Source organism: Anomaloglossus baeobatrachus, chromosome 5 (assembly GCF_048569485.1).
Source record: "Anomaloglossus baeobatrachus isolate aAnoBae1 chromosome 5, aAnoBae1.hap1, whole genome shotgun sequence".
Taxonomy (NCBI): Eukaryota; Metazoa; Chordata; class Amphibia; order Anura; family Aromobatidae; genus Anomaloglossus; species Anomaloglossus baeobatrachus.
Window position 1 is genome coordinate 585,057,422 of NC_134357.1, and position 14,999 is coordinate 585,072,420.

Genomic DNA, 14,999 nt, shown 5'->3' on the forward strand with positions numbered 1-14,999 from the left:
TGGACTGAGTAATATTTCTGGATTGAAATGAGGTTTATTGTACTAACAGAAAATGTGCAATCCGCATTTAAACAAAATTTGACCTGTGCAAAAGTATGGGCACCCTTATCAATTTCTTGATTTGAACACTCCTAACTACTTTTTACTGACTTACTAAAGCACTAAAATTGGTTTTGTAACCTCATTGAGCTTTGAACTTCATAGGCAGGTGTATCCAATCATGAGAAAGGGTATTTAAGGTGGCCACTTGCAAGTTGTTCTCCTATTTGAATCTCCTATGAAGAGTGGCATCATGGGCTCCTCAAAACAACTCTCAAATGAGCTGAAAACAAAGATTATTCAACATAGTTGTTCAGGGGAAGGTACAAAAAGTTGTCTCAGAGATTTAAACTGTCAGTTTCTACTATGAGGAACATAGTAAGGAAATGGAAGAACACAGGTACAGTTCTTGTTAAGCCCAGAAGTGGCAGGCCAAGAAAAATATCAGAAAGGCAGAGAAGAAGAATGGTGTGAACAGTCAAGGACAATCCACAGACCACCTCCAAAGACCTGCAGCTTCATCTTGCTGCAGATGGTGTCAATGTGCATCGGTCAATAATACAGCGCACATTGCACAAAGAGAAGCTGTATGGGAGAGTGATGCGAAAGAAGCCGTTTCTGCAAGCACGCCACAAACAGAGTCGCCTGAGGTATGCAAAAGCACATTTGGACAAGCCAGTTACATTTTGGACGAAGGTCCTGTGGACTGATGAAACAAAGATTGAGTTGTTTGGTCATACACAAAGGCGTTATGCATGGAGGCAAAAAAACACGGCATTCCAAGAAAAGCACTTGCTACCCATAGTAAAATTTGGTGGAGGTTCCATCATGCTTTGGGGCTGTGTGGCCAATGCCGGCACCGGGAATCTTGTTAAAGTTGAGGGTCGCATGGATTCAACTCAGTATCAGCAGATTCTTGACAATAATGTGCAAGAATCAGTGACGAAGTTGAAGTTACGCAGGGGATGGATATTTCAGCAAGACAATGATCCAAAACACCGCTCCAAATCTACTCAGGCATTCATACAGAGGAACAATTACAATGTTCTGGAATGGCCATCCCAGTCCCCAGACCTGAATATCATTGAAAATCTGTGGGATGATTTGAAGCGGCTGTCCATGCTCGGCGACCATCAAACTTAGCTGAACTGGAATTGTTTTGTAAACAGGAATGGTCAAATATACCTTCATCCAAGATCCAGGAACTCATTAAAAGCTACAGGAAGAGACTAGAGGCTGTGATTTTTGCAAAAGGAGGATCTACAAAATATTAATGTCACTTTTATGTTTAGGTGCCCATACTTTTGCACCGGTTTTGTTTAAATGCGGATTGCACATTTTCTGTTAGTACAATAAACCTCATTTCAATCCAGAAATATTACTCAGTCCATCAGTTATTAGATATATGAAACAGAAATAGCAAAAACCCAAATTGTTATAAAGAAAAAAGGTTAACATTAATAGGGGTGCCCAAACGTTTTCATATGACTGTACATTATTTCACAGGTGCACATTAATAAAATTAATTATATCTCCGCCATCCACCCGAGATAACTTTCGGATGGATGTTGGTGGTATTTATATACTCACTGTTTTTTTTGTATATGGTTTGTTTATTTTTTTTTTTTTTTGCCATATGGATAGTATATTAATCATGAGACTATGGAATATAATATATAATGTTTTGGATTGATAATATTGATGGGGGTGCCCGATGAAATATACATATATATACATGTGAATATGGTTGTTTTTTTAGAGATAAGAAAAAAGTAACTTACAGTTCGGTCCAAAAATATTTGGACAGTGACACAATTTTGGCGAGTTGGGCTCTGCATGCCACCACATTGGATTTGAAATGAAACCTCTACAACAGAATTCAAGTGCAGATTGTAACGTTTAATTTGAAGGTTTGAACAAAAATATCTGATAGAAATTGTAGGAATTGTACACATTTCTTTACAAACACTCCACATTTTAGGAGGTCAAAAGTAATTGGACAAATAAACCAAACCCCAAAAAAATTTTTTATTTTCAATATTTTGTTGCGAATCCTTTCGAGGCAATCACTGCCTTAAGTCTGGAACCCATGGACATCACCAAACGCTGGGTTTCCTCCTTCTTAATGCTTTGCCAGGCCTTTACAGCCGCAGCCTTCAGGTCTTGCTTGTTTGTGGGTCTTTCCGTCTTAAGTCTGGATTTGAGCAAGTGAAATGCATGCTCAATTGGGTTAAGATCTGGTGATTGACTTGGCCATTGCAGAATGTTCCACTTTTTTGCACTCATGAACTCCTGGGTAGCTTTGGCTGTATGCTTGGGGTCATTGTCCATCTGTACTATGAAGCGCCGTCCGATCAACTTTGCGGCATTTGGCTGAATCTGGGCTGAAAGTATATCCCGGTACACTTCAGAATTCATCCGGCTACTCTTGTCTGCTGTTATGTCATCAATAAACACAAGTGACCCAGTGCCATTGAAAGCCATGCATGCCCATGCCATCACGTTGCCTCCACCATGTTTTACAGAGGATGTGGTGTGCCTTGGATCATGTGCCGTTCCCTTTCTTCTCCAAACTTTTTTCTTCCCATCATTCTGGTACAGTTTGATCTTTGTCTCATCTGTCCATAGAATACTTTTCCAGAACTGAGCTGGCTTCATGAGGTGTTTTTCAGCAAATTTAACTCTGGCCTGTCTATTTTTGGAATTGATGAATGGTTTGCATCTAGATGTGAACCCTTTGTATTTACTTTCATGGAGTCTTCTCTTTACTGTTGACTTAGAGACAGATACACCTACTTCACTGAGAGTGTTCTGGACTTCAGTTGATGTTGTGAACGGGTTCTTCACCAAAGAAAGTATGCGGCGATCATCCACCACTGTTGTCATCCGTGGACGCCCAGGCCTTTTTGAGTTCCCAAGCTCACCAGTCAATTTCTTTTTTCTCAGAATGTACCCGACTGTTGATTTTGCTACTCCAAGCATGTCTGCTATCTCTCTGATGGATTTTTTCTTTTTTTTCAGCCTCAGGATGTTCTGCTTCACCTCAATTGAGAGTTCCTTAGACAGCATGTTGTCTGGTCACAGCAACAGCTTCCAAATGCAAAACCACACACCTGTAATCAACCCCAGACTTTTTAACTACTTCATTGATTACAGGTTAACGAGGGAGACGCCTTCAGAGTTAATTGCAGCCCTTAGAGTCCCTTGTCCAATTACTTTTGGTCCCTTGAAAAAGAGGAGGCTATGCATTACAGAGCTATGATTCCTAAACCCTTTCTCCGATTTGGATGGGAAAACTCTCATATTGCAGCTGGGAGTGTGCACTTTCAGCCCATATTATATATATAATTGTATTTCTGAACATGTTTTTGTAAACAGCTAAAATAACAAAACTTGTGTCACTGTCCAAATATTTCTGGACCTAACTGTATATGAACATTTTCTTTTTTTGCTTATGAATATTTGACTACTAACAGAGACTGGGATGATTTCTATACTCATATGGTGGTTGTTTTAAACAAGATCGGGGATAGTATCACTCGTTTTATATATCAGCATGGACACCGGGAATATCACGTGCCTGCAGTCTGGCATAAACGCCAGGGCACTTTGCTGATTGGATATCCATGGAAACGTTTACATCATTCCATGGAAACCGGGACTGTCATGTGATGTGTTTCCGGAAGTGACATCTCGGGTCTTCGCTTAGATGTTTATATTATTCCATGTAAACCGGGACTGCCATGTGACGTGTTCGCGGAAGTGACATTTCGGGTCCTCTCTGGATTAATACGGTTGTCTCCATGCATTGCTATGGAGACTGGGATAAGTCACGTGTTTATTCCCGGATACTACGTTATTACCTTTCCCCGATTCAACACACCGGTTCCGTATTGATGATGGATTTTCTGCCTTTAAAGAGGCCTGAGATTTTACAACAAATCACTCCTGGACGAATCACGTTTAGGTGCGAAACGCGCGTCAGTGTGTTTGTGGGAGGCCGTGGCACTATTACGCACTTGGACTATTGGTAATGTTATGTATTTATATGATGACATTGTAGATGCATCCCTCTATAATCATATGTATATTACTCTTTACTTATTACAGAGAGGGATTGTAGATACAATTTGTTTCTTCAGACATAGAACAATATAATTTATTGCCGATATATGGAAGTTCAGTAATACTAATAACAAGCGCCAAGTGTCTCACATTTATTCCATCCGTCTTTTTAGGCTGATCCATACAATGCTATGTATTTTTATGTAATGTGTAATAAAGATGTTAATTGAATTATACATATTGGCTTGCATACAATTTCTTGGTGTGTATATGGGCTCTGAAAAGTCCAAAATTGTGAGATGTCTTGCAGAGGGATTCAGCAGTCTTGAAATTGCAGTAATAGCAAAATACTAAAATAGATCCAAAAGTAATCACAGTAGCATATAGCTGGATCAGATTATAGGCATAATAGATACATAGAGACCTAAAATATAACTTTTAATAATTAATTCATAAAAAGTGAAACCAGTGTTCACTGATTAAAAAATGTGAGGGGAAAAAAGAAACAAAATATATAAGTGGGCTTGGTTATCAAGTTCAATTAAACCAATACCCCTTAGAGGGCACATAAAATATACATCAATACAATATACCCACCCAAATTGAGTAGGGCAAAATCCCCAAATCTCTCCCTATAGGAACCGCCCACAGGAGGGGGCTAGGGATACCTGAAATGGGATAGTAAGACCTTAGCCTGGAACAGCAAAAACACAGCTTAAGATCCCAACAAAAGGGAATAGTCTTACCAGGTCAGAAGACGGGCTCTCAGGGCTTTTTAAGATCAGGGATATCTAGGTGGCTGTCAACCAACTCACTAAATCCTAGAATCAGCCTATATTCTACCTCATAACCTCATTAGGCAAATGAAACACACACTCCCGACGCGTTTCATTAGAGACATTCTTCAGGGGAGTCTAAGTGATACTCTTCCTTACTGCCAATGCTAGCAGCTCATGGCAGTGTATCAACAGTTGCCCAAGTAGACTGTGGAACAAAGAAAAAATCAAAATAAGCCCAAAACTCAAATTACGATAAACTAATAGTGCCCCATAGTAATACATACCACGCACGTCCATATTCATCAGGACGAAATAAAAAATGGCGTGCTATGCGTCCACAGGCAGCGCAATTTTTTATTTTCACTGGATGCCACATCACATACACGCTCCGTCGGCCTCACCTGATGAGGTTTCATCCGGTGAGTGACACGCAAGCTTATTACATGCCGGACATGAAAGCAGCGTAGCCATAGAGATATAACGTCGCCGCAGCATTCACCTTGCGCTTATTGAAGTAAATAAATAAACACGCGGGTATAAAACCAAATCATGTTAAGTATATAAAAGCACCATAATGGGTCAGGCTATGTACCAAATTACAAAACACCAAAGACAAGGGTACCAGTTAATAAGTTATTCTCCTGATATTAATCATGTAGCAGATAAACAGTAGGGGAAGAAGGAAAAACAAAAAACAAATAGGGGGGAGGGGGAAAGGAGAGAATAAGAGGGCAACCAAAAACGCAAATTCAGTTCATTATGTAAAAAAAGGGAACTCATACTCAGAGTACTAGAATGTATAAATAAACAGTAATAGTACGGGTATAGGATTTAACAAATACACATTGAGACCTGAGGGTGCAAGATCCCATAGGGACACAGGGGACAGGCCAGTCGCAGCACAGAAAAGAGAAAGAGAACTAAAGTGCACACTAAAAATGCTAGCCCTATACATGTTCTCACCCTACCTAGACCGTGGAGGTTGGAACCCTAATCAACCTACGCCAATGGCGCCCTCACTCGTCGTCGGCTATCCCTCCTATTAATACCCTAAATACTAAGGTGCATCTAGGAAAGGTGTGAAGGATAGTGATTCGTTCAGACCCACCAGCACGGTATTCAGGCTGTAAATCCAGAAACATTCTTTCTGAAGAATTCTTTTATCCCAGTTTCTCAGAGGAGGTCGGACAAGATCAATTTCCATCACTTTGAAGCAATCTAGATCGCCATTATGAAACGCATTCATGTGCCTAGCTACTGGTGTGTCAGTCTTCTTAATGATATCCATCTTGTGCTCTCCAATCCTTTTTCTCCACACCCTGATGTTTTTTTTCTATATATTGCTTACCGCACATGCAGTTAATCCTATATACAACACCTTTTGATTTACATGTAATCAGAGATCTTATGGTGAACTTTTTTCATTGGTTGAATTTGTAAAATCCTTACCTTCCTCCACAAATATACAGTTGACACAATCATGACATTTGAAACAGCCTCTAACGTCATTCACCAGACCAGCTGGCCTGTCCTCCTTGAAATGACTGTGAACCAGTCTGTCCCCTAGGGATCTTGCTTTGCGATACGTGATGGACGGATGATTCGGTATACACTTATCAATCGTTAGGTTCATTTTCAAGATAGACCAATGCCTAGAAAGTGTTTTCCTAAGATACACTGCACCATTATTAAAAGTGATAATGAATTTCAAAGTGTCAGGGGAATTTTCTGGTCTGAGACTTGGATTCAATAAATTATTACAGCTTTTGGGTAGCCTCTCTCACTCAACCGTTCCAACAAGTCGGCTGATTGCTTCTTGAAACCCGTCTCATCAGAGCAATTACGCCTTATCCTCATAAATTGGCCCTTAGGGATTCCTCTTTTGAGGGGACCAGGGTGTGCACTGTCCCATCTCAGTAGAGAGTTGGAAGATGTTTCCTTTCTAAAGATAGTGGTTCTCAAACGCCCCTCAGGTCCCCTCTCCACCAAGACATCCAGAAAGGCCAACCTGTCTCTATTCGTTTCACAGGTGAAGTGTAGGCCAATATTGTTGTTATTTTAGTTGGCCAAAAAACGATGAAGGTTATCCTCCTGTCCCTTCCAGATCACAAAGATATCGTCAATATACCTAATCCATAATACGACATCCTCAGTGTCCAGAAGTCCTCCAAAGATGACGGTTTCCTCCCACCAGCCCATGAAGAGGTTTGCATATGATGGGGCACAGCAACTCCCCATCGCAGTCCCCCTGAGCTGGTGGAAGTACTTACCGACGAAAGTGAAGACGTTTTTTGTAAGGCAGAATTGTAATGCCCTAATGACAAAGTCGTTATGTTTCAAATATTGACTCCCCCTAGAGCTGAGATAGTACTTAATAGCTCCCACCCCCGCATCATGCGGGATCGAGGAGTATAGGGCCTCCACGTCAATGCTACATAGCATCATTCCCTCCTCCAGGAACACATCATCAATTTTGCGTAGGAACTCAGTGGTGTCTTTGAGATAAGAGTTAAGGGACAAGACAAAAGGTCTTAAGATCTTATCGATGTATATACTCAGTCTTTCCGTTAGACTTCCCACACCGGATACAATGGGATGGCTCTTCAAGGGACTAAGGCCCTTATGTATCTTGGGTAGGATATAAAAAGTCGCTTGTGTTGGAAACATAGGTAAAAGATAGTCAAATTCATTTTTATCAATGATGTTCATATCCAATGCCTCCCCCAGCGGTGTCTTCAATTCGTCCCTGAAAGCCGGGATTGGATTAGAACCCAGTTTGGCATAACATAATTCATCATTAAAACTGTCAAAACAGATTTTCTTGTAATCCTTTGAATCCAGTACCACCACATTTTCCCCTTTATCAGAGGGTTTAATGGTGATATTGTTGTCCTTCTCAAGATTCTGGAGACTCAGCATTTCCACCTTGGTAAGATTATGTTTACCACCACATACACTGATTTTACTCCTGATGTTTTCTGTCACCATGTTAAGAAACACATTCTCAATATGCGTTTGTGAAATCCTATACCCGTACTATTACTGTTTATTTATACATTCTAGTACTCTGAGGATGAGTTCCCTTTTTTTACATAATGAACTGAATTTGGGTTTTTGGTTGCCCTCTCATTTCCCCCCCCCCCCCCCTATTTGCTTTTGTTTCATAGTTTTTAAGGTTGAAGGGAGACTCTAAGTCCATCTAGTTCAACCCATAGCCTAACATGTTGATCCAGAGGAAGGCAAAAAAAACCCAATGTGTCAAATAAGCTCCAATGGGGAAAAAAATTCCTTCCTGACTCCACATACGGCAATCAGACTAGTTCCCTGGATCAACACAGGTTTTTGTTTTTCCTTCTTCCCCTACTGTTTATCTGCTACATGATTAATATCAGGAGAATAACTTATTAACTGGTACCCTTGACTTTGGTATTTTGTAATTTGGTACATAGCCTGACCCATTATGGTGCTTTTATATACCTAACATGATTTGGTTTTATACCCGCGTGTTTATTTATTTACTTCAATAAGCGCAAGGTGAATGCTGCGGCTACATTATATCTCTATGGCTACGCTGCTTTCATGTCCGGCATGTAATAAGCTTGTGTGTCACTTAGACTCCCCTGAAGAATGTCTCTAATGAAACGCATCGGGAGTGTGTGTTACATTTGCCTAACGAGGTTATGAGGTAGAATATAGGCTGATTCTAGGATTTAGTGAGCTGGTTGACAGCCACCTAGATAACCTTGATCTTGAAAAAGCCCTGAGAGCCCGTCTTCTGACCTGGTAAGACTATTCCCTTTTGTTGGGATCTTAAGCTGTTTTTTTGCTGCTCCAGGCTGAGGTCTTACTATCCCATTTCAGGTATCCCTAGCTCCCTCCTGTGGGAGGTTACTATAAGAGGGGAATTTGGGGATTTTGCCCTACGCAATTTGGGTGGGTATATTGTATTGATGAATATTTTATGTGTCCTCTAAGGGGTATTGGTTTAATTGAACTTGGTAACCAAGCCCACTTATATATTTTGTTTCTTTTTTCTCTCACATTTTTTAATCAGTGAACACTAGTTTCACTTTTTATGAATGAATTATTAAAAGTTATATTTTAGGTCTCTATGTATCTATTATGTCTATAATCTGATCTAGCTATATGCCAGTCTTGAAATTGCCAAACTTTTGAAGCGTGATCACCGAACAATCAAGCGTTTCATGGCAAATAGCCAACAGGGTTGCAAGAAGTATGTTGAGAAAAAAAGGCGCAAAATAACTGCCCATGAATTGAGGAAAATCAAGTGTGAACCTGCCAAGATGCCATTTGCCACCAGTTTGGCCATATTTCAGAGCTGCAACGTTACTGGAGTATCAAAAAGCACAAGGTGTGCCATACTCAGGGACATGGCGAAGGTAAGGAAGGCTGAAAAACCACCACCTTTGAACAAGAAACATAAGATAAAACATCAAGACTGGGCCAAGAAATATATTAACACTGATTTTTCAAAGGTTTTATGGACTGATGAAATGAGAGTGACTCTTGATGGGCCAGATGGATGGGCCAGAGGCTGGATCAGTAAAGGGAAGAGAGCTCCACTCCGACTCAGACGCCAGCAAAGTGAAGGTGGGTACTGGTATGGGCTGGGATCATCAAAGATGAACTTGTGGGACCTTTTCGAGTTGAGGATGGAGTGACGCTCAACTCCCAGACCTACTCCTACTGCCAGTTTCTGGAAGATAACTTCTTCAAGCAGTGGTACAGGAAGAAGTCGGTATCGTTAAAGAAAAACATGATTTTCATGCAGTACAATGCTCCATCAAATGCATCCAACTACTCCACAGCAAGGCTGGCCAGTAAACGTCTAAAAGACGAAAAAATAATGACATGGCCCCCTTGTTCACCTGATCTGAACCCCATAGAGAACCTGTAGTCCCTCATAAAATGTGAAATCTACAGGGAGGGAAAACAGTGCACCTCTGGGGCAGTGTCTGGAGGCTGTGGTGGCTGCTGTACGCAATGTTGAGCGTAAACAGATCAAGTAACTGACAGACTCTATGGATGGTAGGCTGTTCAGTGTCATCATAAAGAAAGGTGGCTATATTAGTCACTAATTTTTGGGGTGCTTGTTTTTGCATGTCAGAAATGTTTATTTCTAAATTTTGTGCAGTTATATTGGTTTACCTGATGAAAATAAACAAGTGAGATGGGAATTTATATACAGATATCCTCCTAAGATAGCCAAATCTAAAAAAAACACTCCAACTTCCAAAAATATTAAGCTTTGATATTTATGAGTCTTTTGGATTGATTGAGAACATAGTTGTCGATCAATAATAAAAAATCCTCTAAAATAAAACTTGCCTAATAATTCTGCACACGGTGTATATACTATATCTTCACTGTGAGCTTTTCAATAATCGGCCTACTAGTGGAAACAGACATGGCCTCATCCATTAATTGTTGGTCAATTGCGTAAATGTCCTGACAATTGGGGGCAGCAGAGCACTGTTTGTGACATCTTGTATCAAACCTTTTTGTGCTGAGAGGATTATCCTTTATTCATTGTGAAATTTAAGGGTTAATTTACATAATTGTGTGACGGTCCATGAATAAGGAACATTTATCCATTGTATTTGTGGGAAAAATCGAGAGTATTTTAGATAGCACAATCAACTCCATTTCCAGCAATGTGTCACTTACTTGGCTGCTTGTTGAAGTGTTTGATAACAATTAGTTTTATCTGCTGAAGATTTATCAATTCTCGAAATGCTGCTGTGCATCACCCCACCCACACCACTGATTGGCAGCTAGCTGTGTACAATGAGCATAGACAGAAAGGTGCCAATCAGGGGTGGAGGCGGGATTATACAGAGCTAGTGGAGATGGAGGACACGTGGCAGCAGGTTTACTAGTTCTTTAGTGATAATCCCCTAGCGATAATAGTGCTTTTATCAAAACTACAGCAAGCAGCCCAGTAAGTGACACATCATTGGAATCAGAGTCCCGTTATAATATTCTGATTTTTAATTAAGGGGTAAACACTTAGTGACAAATTCCCAATAAATTTACAAAACCCAGCATAAGTATCATAAATGTTACTTGCTCTTCACCAAGAGATAGACCCCTTTTAGTTCTGGTCTCTTGTACACCCATAATCTAAACTGTAATAAAGGTTTGTGAGCAGAGATGAGCGAACCCGACCAGTAAAGTTTGTACTGAACACAGACTTTATACAAAAAAAAACATCAGTGTTTGATTTCGGAGTTTTGGTGCTTTTCCTAACCACTCGATCTAGCATCGGTGTGTTCAGGTATGCCTGGTGCTCAGTAAAGTGCAGTGTTTGAATGGCTTTCACGAGGGGGTAAAAAACATCGTTATAGGAGATATTGTGTACAAGAAAAAGAAAAATCACCCTCCCTTCCCCAGAAATGCTCTGTTTATGGCTGGTTGCATGTGGGCGGAGACACAAACTGACCAATCAGTGACTTCCATTGGGTTATCTAAAGTCTGGCTGAAAAAGCCGAACCCAAACTTCAACAGTTCCGCTCATGTCTATTTGTGGGTAGCCCCACCAAAAAAAAAAATAACTTAGATGTCAGACATAAAACACCCTTTTTTTTTTTATATAACAACAATTATCCTTTGTAAAGGGATCATTTTTTATAAAATAAATAGCCTAGTTTTTGTGGGGGCCACTCCTGATTCAATGAAGTGGTGCATACCTATTCATGAATCTGGGAATCTGGAGCTTTTGACAAGTGGCATGTGCCTGCTTGTGCCATGCTAGAAATTTTACTCCCTTCTGGGACTGGAGTGAGATTTATGGCATAGGGAACACCACAGCTCGTCATTAATCAAAGGAGCTGTGGTATCACGCCCCCGTGCCACCCAAACTCTGCCAATTTTGGAGTGAAAATGCCAAAAGCCACCAAAATTTGGCACAACTATGGATTGATCCACATTTCTTACACGTTTCAAAGCTTGTGTGACAATTTTTTTGGCATAATAGCTTTGATTAATTAGGATCAGAGTGTGTTCACTACTTCCACATATCTAGGATGCATAGTCTGATTCAATTCTCCCCTGTCCTGGCCAGGTATGATGCTATACTTGCCGTATAGTACAATACAAAGGAAAAGGGAAAAGAATGCCCTATCACTAGGGAAAGGGGGAAGTGGTGACCCCTGACAATAACCTGCAGCTCACCATCACTGCCCTCATCAACCCTATACAGGTTCCAAATCTGTCACCCAGCAGGGATACCTCACCCTATGCAAACCCTGAGCTGGGCCCTAAGTAAGGATGGCGGGTATGAGCTCTTCGTCAACGCCACTAACGCTAAGGGAGACAAGAGGAAACAATACAGGGGAGACAAATGCTACCAACTGAACCCAGGTACATAGCAAAAGTGAAACACTTATCTTAGGAGCAGCTACCACAGAAGTCTCTGGAACAACAAGAAGAGACAACTGCTGCAGACCACACCCAGGACAGACTATAAACTGCACCCAGGGTGAGGTTTATAAAGGAAGCCATAGGCTGGCAACTGAGAAAAAAAACTGACAGTTTCCCAGGGTAATAGAGTCTGCTGCTGCAGAAACAGAACTGTCAGATAACACCTCCTGCCGATCGCTGGGATTTTCTAACACTTGCTGCCACTGGATTGTTACCCGGCCATGACACCTCTGTGATATCCCCTCACTATTTTTGTGTAAAATGCCTATAGCTCTGCCTCACGTCCAGAGGTTCTAAGGCAAAATCATCACATCTAAACAATAGAGAAAGACAGGCATGAAGAATATATATTTACAAACATTTATTAACAAAATAACAAGTTTTGAAATGCAATTATATACAATGTGATATACTTCAGAGTTCCTTTCTCCAATCTGGGGCTGCACTTTTTAGTAAATAAAGCAGTGGGCAACCTGAGATTAGTGAATTATCTAAAAATAATCCAGTATCAAAATATTTTACAAATATTCCTAAAGGCTCTTGAAATACCCATCTTGCTAACAAAGTGGAGCTCGAATTTCCATTTTGTGGGATCTCAGTGTGTAGAGCGGGATCCCACAAATCTCTGCAGCTGCTCTAATCACGAGACATTGCTCCCTCAACTAATCCAGCGTGGTCACATACTCTTAAGATTTTACTGAACTGCTGAAGGATTTCGCAGAGCTGGGGTCGTACAGCTCACTCTTTCACGGTGAGCGTAATTTCTGAGGGTTGTGGGATCTCAAAACCTGGAAGTTCCTTTTGGAGGACATTAGGTACACCTCCAAAAGTTTTGTCACTGGATCATATTTAGAAAATTCACTAAGCTGCAGTTCTCCACTGTTTTAGTAACTAAAAAGAGGCAGACACAGATTTGTGATAAGCACTATTTAAAAGGGAAAGTCATCAAACACATTGCATTAGAAATTGGGGGATATTACCCCAGAAACAGTGTCAGCAGCAGATTTCCCCCCCCCCCCATAACAGTGTGTCATGACCACATTTTTTGCTTCAATCTTTTTCACTATTTTCCTCCTTCTAAACCTAGGTGCATCTTATGGACCGAAAAATACGATAAGTTTAAAAAGAAAGAAAATGGTTCTTTCCCTCACCAATTCTTATTTGAGCATTTTCTGATGGGTGGCAAGACTTGATTTACCAGTTAAACGTTTCATTTATTCACAACATGAAAAAGGTTCCTTCTCTGTGCAACTTCTTCACGTTTAACAAAATCTGATTTCTGAGAATTACATTTTCTACATTCAGAAGATAAAAATGGTTTATTTTGTGTGATTTTTTTGATGGTAAACAAGACCTGATTTCCTAGTAAAACATTTCCCACACTCTAAACATGAAAATGTCTTCACCCCTGTGTGAGTTGTCTGATGTCTAAGAAGGTGTGATTTCTGAATAAAACATTTTCCACACTCTGAACATGAAAATGGCTTCTCCCCTGTGTGATTTGCCTGATGTCTAACAAGGTTTGATTTCTGAATAAAACATTGCCCACAATCTGAACATGAAAATGGCTTCTCCCCTGTGTGAAATCTTTGATGCAAAACAAGATCTGATTTCCAGTGAAAACATTTTCCACACTCTGAACATGAAAATGTCTTCATCCCTGTGTGAGTTGTCTGATGTTTAACAAGGTGTGATTTGTGAATAAAACATTTCCTACACTCTGAACATGAAAATGGCTTCTCCCCTGTATGAGATCTTTGATGACTAACAAAATGTGATTTACGAATAAAACCTTTACCACATTCTGGACATGAAAATGGCTTCTCCCCTGTATGAGATCTTTGATGACTAACAAAATGTGATTTACGAATAAAACATTTCCCACACTCTGAACATGAAAATGGCTTCACCCTTTTGTGATTTTTCTGATGCACAACAAGTTCTGATTTCCGAATAAAACGTTTCCCACACTCTGAACATGAAAATGGCTTCTCCCCTGTGTGAAATCTTTGATGCATAACAAGGCCTATTTTCTGAATAAAACATTTCCCACATTCTGAACATAAAAATGGCTTCTCCCCTGTGTGAGATCTTTGATGCTTAACAAGGTCTATTTTCTGAATAAAACATTTTCCACACTCTGAACATGAAAATGGCTTTTCCCCTGTGTGAGTTTTCTGATGTCTAAAAAGGTCTGATTTCTGAATAAAACATTTTCCACACTCTGAACATGAAAATGGCTTCTCCCCTGTGTGAATTTTTTGATGGATATTAAGATGTGATTTTCTGGTAAAAAATTTCCCACATTCTGAGCATGAAAATGGTTTCTTCCTTGTAGGAGCCATTTCATGTTTCACATCCCTTCTGTAACTTTCATTTTGCTTACAATTCTGTGAAAAATCGGAATTTTGGACTTGTTTGAAAAGATCAGATGCTAGAGCTTTCCGATGAAGGACTGGAGGTATATCTGGGACAACAGCATGATCTTCATATGTATCATGTACGATACTTTCATCATCTGTTATAAATTCTGAAGATATTAGAGGTCCATCTGAACTCCCAATACAGTCATCTGCTAAAAATAAACACAATGTTATTATTTTATAACGATATTATAATGAAAGTACTTTTTTTTTTTTTTTTTAAACCATAACATCAGAAATTAAAATTAGG

At 40.0% G+C, this 14,999-nt stretch overlaps 1 protein-coding gene across 1 annotated transcript in view; it reads right to left on the reverse strand.

The window, feature by feature from the left end:
• The window catches only part of LOC142313143 (uncharacterized), a 135,943-nt gene that overhangs the window by 73,530 nt on the left and 47,414 nt on the right, over positions 1–14,999 (reverse strand). Inside the window, exon 8 of the mRNA XM_075352131.1 lies at positions 13,733–14,887. Coding sequence (XP_075208246.1) covers positions 13,733–14,887 — 1,155 coding nt within the window. The remainder of the gene's footprint in view (positions 1–13,732; positions 14,888–14,999) is intronic.